Source organism: Erinaceus europaeus, chromosome 10, assembly GCF_950295315.1.
Source record: "Erinaceus europaeus chromosome 10, mEriEur2.1, whole genome shotgun sequence".
In the NCBI taxonomy this organism is placed as follows: Eukaryota; Metazoa; Chordata; class Mammalia; order Eulipotyphla; family Erinaceidae; genus Erinaceus; species Erinaceus europaeus.
In genome coordinates, this window is record NC_080171.1 from 93,288,613 (window position 1) to 93,302,164 (window position 13,552).

Below are 13,552 nucleotides of genomic sequence, written 5' to 3' on the forward strand. Positions count from 1 at the left end.
GTGACCCACCCATCCACTGGAGATATTGTTCCATACCTCCCTTTCATTTCTAGTTCCATGGCACCTGTTACTCTCCTGCCACCATCTTGAGGACTTGAAACAACCCAAATGTTCATTAACAGAAGAACTGATCAACAAAGTGTTGATAGTGTTTATAGAAGAATAAACAGCAGGCTAGTGAAATAGTAACAACAACCCACATCCACACGGGAAGGGGAAGACTACCGCAGCAGACCGCATACTTCACAACAGCAGTTTTTTCATAACGCTCAAAACCAAACCAAACAACTTATTGTTTAGGGAAACACTCATGAATAATCAAAGTATTTTTCAAAGAAAAAAATGATAGGCATAAAATTCAAGATAACGGCTACCTTGTGGGGAGTGTGGTGAGCAGGGAAACGGGAAGGGGAGAAAGTGAAGATTCTGGGTTGGAAGGTAGATTTGGGAAGATCATTTTGCTGTTCCATAGTAACTTAATATATGTTCCATCTGTTCTTTTATGTAACAACAGCTACAAAGTAATTACAAAGATTAGATGGAAAGGGAAATGACAAGTAGTTGGGTGAGTACATACCTTGCATGTGTGAAATCCTGGGTTCTAGTCCCAGGACTATAAAAAGAATAGTCTGTCTACCTACCTACCTATCTATCCTATCTCTATCTCATAAAATTCATTTATTAACAGAAGATAATCAAAGCATTACTCTGACACATGCGAGCAAAGCCAGGGATCAAATTTAGGACCCCATGCCTGAGAGTCCAATGCCCTATCCTGCACCACCTGCTGGACCACCCACCATGAAGTAAAAATTTAAAGGAATATATAGGAGCCAAGAAGTGGTGCACCTGATTGAGGGCATATGTTACCATGCTCAAGGCCCTTGGTCAAGCCCTCATTCTCTACCTACAAATGGAAACCTCCACAAGCAGTAGAACAGTGCTGCAGGTGCCTCTGTCTCTCTCTCTCTCTCTCTCTCTCTCTCTACCTCCCCTCCCTCCCAATTTCTCTCTATCTTGTCAAACAAAAGAGGGGGCGAAATGGATGGACACTAATAACAGCAGATTCATTGTACAGGCACCAAGTCCCTGGTGACAATAAAATAAATAAATAAATAAATAAATAAATAAATAAATAAATAAATGATTAGATAGAGAGGTACTCAGGGAACTCCTTATATCTGCTCCCCACTCGGATTTACTGGTGGTAGGAAACTGAGCCTACTAAGTTCCTGCACTCCATATGCCTGCACCACCATTACACTCAAAAAAAAAAAAAAAAAAAAAGGAAAAAAAAAAAAAGGAAGGAAGAAAGAAAGGGGAAAGACCTCCAGGAATGCTCAACTCTCACTTTTCCATTTCCATTCCTCCCACCCTCTGGCTGGGTCCACTACATCCTGACCCGCTGGCCCCATCACCCAGCTGAAGATGATGCTCACTGATGTCAGTAAGTGTAATGAATAGTTAGGTTCTGGTTTGGAGCTAGGAAATGGTGATACTTACCTGAAAGCAGGTTGGCCCTGGCCTCCCTGCTGGGATATCCGACTGGTAAAAAACTTTGAGCTCTGGAGTCAAGGCAATGACCGTCTTAATCACCAAGGAGATAATATCAGACCAGACCTTCTTGATGTCCACACCTTTGGAAGACAACCTACAGAGAATGCTGGAAAAAGTCCTTTTGCTGCCTGTGCTAGCACTGTCCGAATGGACAAAGTTCCCACTATGGATGTTCAGTGAGTAGTTGGTCAAGTGCATAAAGATGTGGTGTAGGTTTTTGGAGTTGGGCTCCTGATAGGGCTCTGTACAAAATCTAGAGAGTCCATCTTTGGCTATATAAATCTCTAAGGGGTCTAGGGACTTTAGTAAGACATACAGACGAATATCAAACTTGAGTTTGTCAATGAGGAGAGGTTTGCAGATGTACTCCTGGACCACTGCCGGCCTGCTCTGGAGGGTTCCAGCCAAGCGGATGTCACTGGGGTCTTTAACGAGGTAGATTCCGTCACCCTGACAACCACTGTCAGGTTTCACAATAAAAGTGGGCTTCCAGGAGGGGTCACCATCTTTTACCATTTGAACCTAGGGGAGCAGAAAGAAAAATTAGCATTACATTATTTTCCTCTGAAGACCCTCCACCCCCAAGACAGAGAAGGACTTCAGAAAATGTCTGATCCGTGAGTGACCACAAGAGCCCGATCTACCTAACTGCTCACTGAGCACCTTCCAGGAGAGGTGACACCATTGTTAGTAGGTACTAAGATAGTGATCCAGGATGGCCCTTGATCTTCCAGAAGGGAGGTGAAAGCATACAATAGATTCACAGTCATAAGACCGACGTTCAAAGCTCAGGCCTTTTGGTTATTAGTTGAGGTCACTAGCCCTGAGTTCACTTTTTAATTAATGATAGTGATGGTGGTGATGATAATCTGAAACTAAGAATGCCTACAATATGTCAGTTACCATAGTAGGCACTTAAGTTGATTCGTGCAACCTCCCAGGAAAGATGGGGGGGGGGGGTTCTCTTTAAGTAAAGAAATGTGGTGCAGTAGCTGTTAAGATAAGTGTGAGTGTTGGGGCTGGGTGGTGGTGTACCTGGTTAACTGCATATGTTACAATACACAAAGAGCCATGTTTGAGCCCCCCTGCCTGCAGAGGAAAAGCTTTGCAAGTGGTGGAGCAGTGCCGCAGGTGTCTCTTTGTATCTCTTCCTCTCTATCTCCCCTTTCCTGCTCTATTTATGACTGTCTATCCAATAAATAAAGGTAAATAATAATAATAACAGAGAAGGCGGGGAAGAGTATGAGTGTTGAACACTGCCTGTCCTAGCCCTGCTACTTAACTGTGCAACCTTGTGCAAGTTGCCAAAGTTATTTGTGTCTTATTCATCTGCCAAATAGGGGTGTAGTTGTTTTGAGAATGAAGTGAAAGTGTAAATGAAAAAGGTAAGTGCAAAAATCCCTACAGAAAGTTTTATAAATGCTAGATAGCTATTTCTCCTTCCCCAAACTAAGATCTAGGCAAATATATCAGTGTTAGAGCTCAGAACTTGCCTGCCCGAGGTCCCCAGAGGCCCCAGGCTTAGTCCTAGACACAGTGATATGCAAGAGTGGTCTCTCTCATATGTTCTCTATCACTCATACAAAGAAGCAAACCTAAAATAAAAATAAAGAAATATCACACCAAGTTTTCTACAATTAAAAAAAAAAAGTGATGGAACTTGTTAGCAGAGGAGCAGAACCAGTACTGGAATCCAGATCAAGTGCTTTTAGCTTCTTTGTTACTATCATGACTCAGTTTACTCAGCTTAAAGAGAGAAACATAAAGATCAACCTCAATGGGTCATATGAAATAACTAAATATGTACAGGGCCAAGTCAGGGAGCAAACACTGAGCTAGTGCAAGAGGGAAGTCAATTTTGTCATCTACCCCTCTTCGTGGGTTCGTCTAGGAAACTTGGCCAATCTTTTCAGCTGCCAAGATCTTTCTGAAACTAGATTGTGTCATCCAGATTATCTGCTCTACTCCTGACTCCAGGTCAGTGAAATACACACACATGCACGTGCACAATACAGAGAACAAAGTTCTAGTTTTCACCTGGGAAGGGAAGCTCGAGGGAACTTAAACATAGATTTGAAACAAAGGCCACTTTCACTGCAGATTCTTGTTTGAAAGAGTACAGGAGTAAGTCAGCCTTCCATTCTGGACTCTGTTACCCAGTGGTGCCTGCAGGCCAAGATGGCTGTTTGCCCTAGCACTAGATTCATCACCAACCTCCACCTTTGCGGAGTAAGATCCACCCACCCAGGTACTCTGGGTTTTAGTTATCTCTCTGACCAGCCTATATTTCTCAGTGAAGCTTTTGCCAATTTCTTGAGTACTATCAGTTACTCTGGGCTTGTAAAAGATCTTTAACAATGGAGAAACACTTAAAGCCTTAATAATGGTCCACATCAATTGTTTTCCCTTGTCAGCAAGATCTGAGAATGGAACTTTGCAAGAGATCAATGCAAGCCTCCCAGGGCCCTCCACAGAGCTTTTCTGGCAACTGTGACCTTGACGTTTATGTAGTTATTTAATATTCATCCAAAGCATTCATACATTTGGCCCTTTACAATAAATAGAAGTGCGCTGGAAAAATGGTAGTTATGGATCAGGAAGTGAAAAATGTCAAGTTTGCACTGATAGGTAATTTTTCCCTCTGGAAAGATGTTGCTGTGCTGAAGATACTAACAGTTCAATATATTATGAGGAGCAATATTTTCTCCTTTGAATCCAGTGTATATGTCTTAGATAAATTAAACTACACAGTCAATAGTCACTGTCATTCTTTGCATTACTGAATATTTCTTCTGCTTTTTGCCAGAGGAGTGCTGTACAAATCAAGATTATTAATACTAATAGAAACATTGAATTTTTTTTTTTTTAGAGTGAGAAGGATTCTCAAAGATCAGTGTCATTCAGTTCTCTCATAACTCAGGCAGGGAAGCCAAGGTCTTCTCTGAACTGGCCTGAGGTGGCCAGGACAACCCCAGATCCACATCTTCTGTCCACAGTTGCAGCTTGTTCCTGAATAGACACGAGTGTGGGGAAGCCTTGTGGCTATTTCCAATGTCACTTCCATAGCCACTAGACCTGTTAGCAACTTCTACTTAAAGAGGAGGGGCAAAAGATTTTTCCAGAATTCACATACACTCTCCTTGGAGTTCTTGGATGACACTTCCCCTGTCCCATGTTATTAAAGTTAATAATTAATATGCTGATTCTTAGCAAGAGTTCATGGACCAGAAGCTTAATAGATGACTAGGCCTCAGTCCCAGAAATTCTGATTTCATACAGTAGGGATGAGCCCTTGGTGTGTATGTTTGTAAAAAAAAAAAAAAAAAAAAAAAAGCATCACAGGTGATTCTGCTATATACTCTGAGAGTCACTGGACTAATGTGAGTTAAATTAAGATCCAAAACCAACACTGAATGAAGTTTTAGACAATGCTGTCAACCGATGTGAGGGAGGAAACTACAGATAGTGCTACCTCCAGTTTTACTTAGGCCTCATCTTGAATAGGAAATCCCTTATCCTGTAAGTGGATGTATGGATGGCTGAAAGAGACAGAGATGGTGTGCTTTCTCCAACGTTGCTGTTTACTTTACAGGACTACTGAAATTTTTATGTATCTTTTACTGCCCCCTGGTGGATAGTTCAGAAATATGACTGGGAAAGACTCCTTCCACCCCAACTTCCACCTGATTCAAAATTTGGACTCAGTTTCTAGTAGTAAGACACTATTAAGAATTTAAAGATGATTCTAAGGGAACACTAACATAAAGAGTTCCTTCTGTTGTACTGTTAAGGCAAAGTCATAGTTTGCGTGAACTCATCTCTAAAATCCCAGCATTGACCAAACTCAAACTCAGTTTTCATGCTTTGCCCCCCAAATATGTTTCAGATATGTTCCCAGCCATACAGGTTAGTCTAAGCAATAAATTGCCTCTTGAGCCATACAAAATTTTTAAAAATGTGGCTAACATACTTCTAAAATCCTGGGTTTTTTTTTAAATAGTCTCTATTGTACTTTTTCTTTTGTATTTTCCAATCTATTAGGATAAAAAATGAGTGACAATATTAGACAGAAGAAATTGTCTATAATTATAATGACTGTTTTTAATATATATACATGGAGAGAAAGAGAGAGAGAATTATAGGCAAAGAGAGAGACAAGAGATAAGAGTGAAAAAGACCACACCACCAAAGCTTCCTTCACCGTGATAGGGGCTAGCCTTAAACCTGGCTCACACACTGTCCATCCATGTGAGCTACTTTGCCAGCCTGAGGAATAACTTTGACAAGCAGATATTGCACATCTATTTTCACAGTATTCAAAAGGTGGGAACAACCTTGTGTCTATCGGTAGAAGAATGAGTAAACAAAGTGTGGTATATACATATGATAGACTATTATTCAGGCACAAAAAGGGAATTTGGATGCATGTGTCAACATGGATGAAGCTGGAGGACATTATGCTAAGTGAAACAAGCCAAAGGACACAAGACACATGGTCCCCTTTATATGAGTCACCTAGAGTGATCAAATACATGGAGACAGGAAGTGGAAAGCTGGTTACTGGAGACTGGGGGAGGGGAGAGGGGCCCAAGAGCTATAGTTTAATTGATACAGAGTTTCAGTTTGGGGATAAGATCAAGGTTCTGGACAAGGCTAATGATGATGGTTGAACAACAACATGACTGTGTTTAGTACTAGTGAACTGGACACTGGCAATGGTTAAACGTGGGGGAATTTCACATTGTCATACCTAACACATTTCCTAAGCTAAAATTTTTCATTCATAAAACAAGAAATAGTCTGGCAAGTTAAAAGGAACGTTGAGGGGCCAGGCAGTGGTGCACCTGGTTAAGCACGCACATTACAGTGTGCAAGAATGCAGGTTCAAACCCCTAGTTCCTACCCGCAGGGAGAAAGCTTCACAAGTGGTGAAGCAGGGCTGCAAGTATCTCTCTGTCTCTCTCCCTCTCTATCACCCCATCTCAACTTTTGTTTCTATCCAATAATAAATAAAATAATTTTTTTAAGTAATGTTGACATGAATAAATAGAAAATCTGGAATCTAGTCTCAGTCTGGTCAGGTAATTCCTCATTGTGACTTTTTAATTCATTTGATTTGGTTTTTTTTTAGATTTCTCAACTTATTTTTAGGAGAGAGACCAGAGAACTGCTCTTCTCTGGCATATGGCAGCATGGGGGATTGGCCCTGGAGCCTCTGGCAACTCATGCATGCAAGTCTCATGCTGTAGGCCTGAGCTATCTCTCCAGGCCTGGTCATGTGACCTTCAGTCACCTATGTTCCTGGGCTGTATGGTACTCACCTACAAAAAGAAAGGGTCACTCAGAGGTCCCTCATTTCTGCCAGTCAACAGTGTCTGAACAATGATTTATCTTTGTCCTCACCATGGCTAAAGGCTATGTTACAAACACACAAGTGACATTAATCAGTGGAGATTTCACACTGAGCTGCTGTGATAAGCGTGTCAGGATGTACACAAGAGCAGGGGGTCTGAGATGCAGATTTACAATGCACTTGAGACAGTAGGCTGGGCAACTGGGGGAAGCAAGTTAAAAGAGTTTGAAAGAAAAATTTGGCAAAAGAAATACCAAGCCACAAAACATTATTAGCAACAAGGGACAAGGAAGAGGCCCATTTCTGAAGAAATACTGTGTCTGCAATACCAAGGAAGTCAGAGCCAGTTAGAACAGTCCTCTGTCACTCAGGCAGATTTGCAGCCAATCTCAGCCACTAAGATCATGGGTGTCATAGGCACAAGCAGTAGCTCTTAAACAAACAAAAACATGAGTCTCTGGGAGACAAGCAGATGTCAGAGTGCCTGCTGGACAGGATGCAGGGACCAACCCGTTTGAGCCTCAGAGCAAGCCTCTGTTCCCTGTGCTCGGAGCAATTTCTGATAGCAAGGAGCAGCCAGGAAGGACAAGAGGTCCAGTGCATAGGATGGGGAGAAGGTGAACAGGTGAAGCAGAGAGTTAAAACTGCTCAGATGCCACACAGTGGTGAGGCTGTGTGAAAGCAGAGAGTGGCTATTTACATAGGGGAGTAATAAATAGTTCCCAGGGGCTGGCAGACAGAGCAGTGGAGGGGGGCATGCACTAGCTGTCTCACCCATGAGATCTTCAGGGGCTGGGTAACAATGACATCATCTCTATAGAAGGGGTCAAAAAGAAAAACACAACAATAACACCAACATGCACCTACTGGCAAATATGGGTCTGGCGCTATGCTAAGTAAGCACTTAGATATATGAACTCATTCAGCCCTCAACACCTGTGCTTTACAGCCAAGGGAATGGAAGCCCAGAGAGGTTCTGCAACTTGCCAAAGGTTGAACAGCCAATAGGACGAGGAACTCAGAAGTGAATGCAGGCAGCGGGCTCTAGAGCCCATGTCTAGAATGAATGGGGTGTATATGTGACAAAGGCAAATGGAAGTCAGTCAAGCTTGGATAGAGAGAGGGCCTGATATAAAAGGACCCTGGATAGTATTTGAGAGAATTTGGACAGTCCCTGAAGTGATGGGGAGTCTCAGACAGGCTTTAGGAAAGAAAGGGAGCAATCAGTTTAGGACTACAACGATATCCTGCTGACACTGCATCGAAAATGGCCCAGGGTGTGGAGGCAGTGGCCAAGACAATGTCTGCCTGGACGCTGGCAGTAAGGCTGGGGAAGGAGGCAGGTTTGAGAGATGTTTTGGAGGTCAGAGTGACAGAACCTGGTCACCACATGAGGGAAACAGGAGCACAGAGAACAATTTCCAGATGCGTGGGAAGATGATGACTGAAGACATAGGGAAAAATACGAGACTTGCAGAAGGTTTGGGGCTGCTGAGAGAAGATGATGATAAGCTGGAGAGAGGAACCAGAGGGCACATGGCTGGAGAGACTCTCTCGTCACCATAAGTGTGTATGTGTGTGGAGCTTGGAGAGAGTTCTGGAGCCATTAGGCCCCCAGGTGATGACTGAGGTCTTTCTGCAGTAGGCCAGGTCATCCAGGGAAAGGACAAATGCAAGGATGGAACAAGCCCAAGAGATCACAAATCACCTCGTATTTGCACCTAGTCAGTAGACAACTGGTGGCAGGGTTTCCATATCACTCTGGGACTCCTGAGGGGAGGCTAGGAAGGAGTGAGTCTGGATTCAGAAAGACAAAAGGGCCTACCATCCCCCAGGCCTAAGGAGGCATGGTGGCAGCGGGGTTGGAGAAAAGGGACAGGTAGATACAGGGGCCCCTAGTGACTGGATGGAAATGATGAGTGGGACAGAGACACTTGACAGTGTGGGTCCTGATGTGGAGTGTGGAGTGGGGAGGGGCAGTGAGCAGTCACTTCACTGAGCACCTGGACCTGCTATGTTCCACCGCTGGGGAGCCAGAGACAACCCAAACTGCCCCTGCGGCTCCAGACAGACTATGACCCACATAGTCAATGACTGCCACCTCTCCAGATTCAAAGGAGGTCTCGAAACTTTACATCAGGCTCAACCTGACACTGTTGACTGGCTACGGAAGAAGGGCAAACGCTAGAAGAAGAAGCAAAAAAAAAAAAGCTGCTGTTTGGCAGAGGTAAAGAATCAGACTGTAAGCTCAGACATCTCCAAACAAACCTCTCAGCCCCACTGGTCATTGGGGGAACCCCAGGCCCCACAAAAACAACAGAAGAGCCACTGAATAGTCATTTTCGCCACTCCTTGACTTTTGAAAAGTTGCAACTAAGAAAATCCATGTAGGGGACCAGGCAATGGCATACCTGGTTGAGTGCACATGTAACAATGTTCAAGGACCTGGGTTCAAGTCCCCAGTCCCTACCTGCAAAGCATTGTGAGTGGTGAAACAGTGTTGCAGTTGTCCCTCTGTTTCTCTCTCTCTACCCCCCCCCTTCTCAATTTCTGGCTGTCCCTATCCAATAAATAACGATAATTTAATATATATGTTAAAACCCATGTGGAAAAGAATAGTGAAAACTGTGTTCTTTGGGAAACCTCAAAGCAAGTGAATTGTATTTATCACTGATGAGTATCCTGGGTTTAACTGAGCAGCTTAACAGAGATAGCATTAATTACTCTCGAGGAGGTGTGGCTCTTGGTGCTCTCAGTGCTCTTGGCATGGTAAGGAGGTCCTCCTGATGGCAGGCTACAGACCCCAGCAGCCTCATCTCCACCCCTTCCTGATTGCCCTGGCCCTTTTTTCAGACCTCGGCACTTCCTCGGCCTCCATCATCCTCTCTCTCTCCTCCCTTGCAAAGCACCTGTTGATTAAAGTCCCACCCAAAGGTGTCCTCTCGAAAGCTTTACTGGATGATAGCCCCCAAGGGTAGACAATAGCTATGCTGGCACAGCTGTGACATTTGCATTGTAATATGGCCGCATGTGTCTTTAAGTTTAGAGCTGTGTTGTATTATTGCTATTTATCTATGCATATCACAAAAAAGTAGAGCACGGATACTGGAGTCATACACTCTCATTGTTACAAAGTCCAGCACTTCTGCCACTTAAAGGCTGTGTACCCTGGCCACTCCTCATCTTGCTGGGCCTCAGTTTGCCCATCTGGAAAATGGGGGTAACATCAGCATCCTAGGGCTGACATATATTAACGAACATGACTTGAAGGGGCTAACATGTGGTGGATTAGTGTAGTTATTCGTTGTCACAGTGTCTCTCCCATCTGTGCATCCACTGAGGAGACTAGCATGTTTTATATGACTCACTGTTCCTGGCAGGTAACAGATGAGTGATCAGTAAATATTCCCCAAAGCGAAAGTGTAAGGAAGGCTGAACACTATGACATTCATAAACCCCAGGAACAGGACTGCAGAGATAGAATAATAGTTATGCAAAAACACTTTCATACCTGAGGCACCAAAGAACCCAGGTTCAATCTCCAGCACCACCATAAGCCAGAGCTGAGCAGTGCTCTGGTAAAACAAGCAAAAGGAAAACACGTACACATCTTCCTAACCCCCAGGACCATTATTCAAGAGATACCTAGTTCACAGATTGCTAGACAAACCAAATTCTATAAAAATAAGAAATTTGGGGGGTTCAGGCGGTAGCGCAGTGGGTTAAGCACACATGGTACAAAATGCAAGGACCAGAACAAGGATCCTGGTTTGAGCCCCTTGCCAGTCCCTGTTCAGGGGGCACCATTTGCCAGTCTAGCTTCACAGACGGGAGAGAGAGACAACCAGGGACTCATGGTTGAGTGGTACGCAGTTCAGTCTTTATTCATGTGGAACACAGTGCAATCTAAGCTATCTCTAATCACAATACTGTCCTTATATATCCTGAGGCAAAAGTGTCAGGTCCGAAGAGGATGTACGTAGGATAGGAGGTGGGAAGAAGGAAAAAGCATGCAAAAGAGTGAGGATTAAACCAATGCCCTGGAGGCAGGCTAGTGCTTAGTTAACAGTGGTTATGTAAATAAAATACAGTGTTAAGCAGGGGGGATTAAACCAATGAAACAGAAGGGGTCTTAGAAGCAGAATTTAGAAGCAGACCAACAGCCCCTGGCTTCCCACTTGTGGGGGAGGGGTCATATCACAAGCAGTGAAGCAGAACTGTAGGTATCTGTCTATCTTTCTTGCCTTCTCTCTGTTTTCCCCTCCTCTTTCAATTTCTCTCCGTCCTATCCAAAAACAATAATAGCAGCAGCAACAACAACAACATAACAACAAAAGCAACAACAACAACAATGGGAGAAAAAAGAAATAAAAAAAAATTTTGTTTGTTTTGCCACCAGGTCTATTGCTATGGCTCTGCCTATACAACAGCCCCACTTCTTCCAGCAGCTTTTTTTTTTTGTCTTTCCTGAGACAGAGAGAGATAGAGGGAGAAAGAGACACCGCAGAACCACTCCATCACTTGTAACGCTCCTCACCCTTGTAGGTGGGAACCCGGGGCTTGAACGTGAGTCTTCATACACAGTAATGTGTGCACTGTGGTGCACCACTGCCTCAGTCTCAAAAAACGATTTTCTTTTTTTCAAGGGAGATAGAAGAAAGGAAAACTAACATCTGTGGTGCACATATTCTGTGTTGTATGCTTTACAGTCGTGATCTTTAAGTCCTCCCAAGATCCCGGAAACAGAGGCTTTGAGAGGCAGGGGTCTCAGAGTCCAGGTCACATAGTTCACAAAGCTTAAAGTCTTCATTCCAAAGCCTGTGATCTTTCCATGACAGCTATGTTCACTGGAAAACCTCAAAGTAGTGGAGTGGGAACTTTTGCTCAATTAACAAAGTAAAGGGGGGTAGTTGTGGGAATACAAGGCCACAGCCAAGTGAATCAGGACCCATGTTGCCTTAGCTGGAGCTCCTCAACATAAAAAGAGTAATGGTTTGCAGTTAGAGATCTTGAATTACCTCTCCTAGTTCAGAGAGGTCCACAGAGGACTTTAGCACTCCCTCCCCCTGCCGCCTCCCTTCTTCTTTCTCATACATACACTTTATAAACAGAGAAGCTGGAGAGTTGCCCACAGCTGCACAGCTGGCAGAGACAGAACTAAACTGCCAAACCTTCAGATTTCCAGTCCAGATTTCTTTCTGTCATTTGATTCCGGCATCCAGAAAGGGCTTGCAGAAAGGACCTTGGGGAAAAGTGCTCTCTCCTTATTCTGCAGAATCACACCCCATTGTTTGTGTTATAAAAATACATTTCACTGCTTTTCCAAGCAATAGTCTTCTGGAATTTTCAAATCTCCATTCTCAGGGGTGGGGAAGGGGGATAAAGGAGGAAAATGAGTCCCAGAGAATAAAATAGAAAGGCAGCATCAGCCAGTCTGAAAGGGGATCTGGAGCAGCAGTTCTGGCCCAAGGCACTTTGGATAAGCTAGTTGACCTATGACCCTGCCCTGCCTTTTGAAGGTACTCTGGAGTCCCCCTGAGAGGTATACCCCACATCATGCAGGCTGCTGAGGAGGCCATGCTTCTGATCATGAAGCAGAGATAAAGAGAAGCCTTTCCATGTGCTTCACTCTAAGTCCAGCCTGCTGTGAACACAACTTAAAAGGTCCTACTTCTAGCAAACAGTAATTTTATGTGGGCCATAATCTACCCGTCATTAGTGAGCAATGAAAAAGCCACTCTAGAACACACCTGGGACTATACAGCCTGCTTAATAGGCAGGAACCAGTCATTTCATGAAACCATCCTTTCCCCCCTGGCCTCCCCGGAGCACTCCACCCACTCCCATTGCTGTCACTGAGGGAGTGAGCAGGACTCTGCCCAGGCCACCCTCTCCAGGACTCTGGAGCCCATCACCTGGCAGCCCATCACCATCTCTCCAGAGCTCCCCCCTCACTGAAGGGAACCAACCAGTGCCTGAGGCTGCATCTTGAAAGCTGAATGGTGTTTGGGGGGTTGGGGGGGAGTGGAAGTCCTGAGCACAGAGGCCCCTCCCAGCCACCTCACTCCACTCCCGGGTCCTGTTCTGAATGTCTGAAAAGAATGGCAGCATACAAACATGGGCTTCAGAGTCAGACCTGGGAGCAAATCTCAGCTTGGTCACTTTAAAAGCCCTACCACCTGAACAAAGACTTAACCCATCTCCATTCAACACTCTCCTCTGTGAAACAGGAAGTCCTGGGAGTTGGGCGGGTAGTACAGCGGGTTATGTGGCAGAGCACAAGGACAAGTAAGGATCCTGGTTCGAGTCCCTGGCTCCCCAACCAGAAGGAAAGTCGCTTCACAGGCGGCGAAGCAGGTCTGCAGGTCTTTCTCTTCACGTCCTCTGTCTTCCCCTCCTCTCTTTCCATCTCTCTCTGTCCTATCCAACAACATTGACATCAACAACAACTACAGCAACAATAAAAAGACAACAAGGGCAACAAAAGGGAAAATAAAATTAAGAAAAAAAGAAACAGGAAGTCCCTATGCCTAGTCCCCAAGGCTGCTATGAGGGGAGAATGATAGTTTGCATCTGTATTTAACACAATACTTTGTGTGTGTGTGTGTGTGTGTGTGTGTGTGTATGTGTGTGTGTGTGTGT

The 13,552-nt window shown here is 44.4% G+C and overlaps 1 protein-coding gene across 5 annotated transcripts in view; it reads right to left on the bottom strand.

Moving 5' to 3' along the window:
- The window catches only part of TTLL11 (tubulin tyrosine ligase like 11), a 357,854-nt gene that overhangs the window by 215,293 nt on the left and 129,009 nt on the right, over positions 1 to 13,552 (bottom strand). For all 5 annotated transcript variants that reach the window (XM_016185018.2, XM_060200097.1, XM_060200100.1 and 2 more), the window contains one exon: positions 1,504 to 2,079. In XM_016185018.2, coding sequence (XP_016040504.2) covers positions 1,504 to 2,079 — 576 coding nt within the window. The remainder of the gene's footprint in view (positions 1 to 1,503; positions 2,080 to 13,552) is intronic.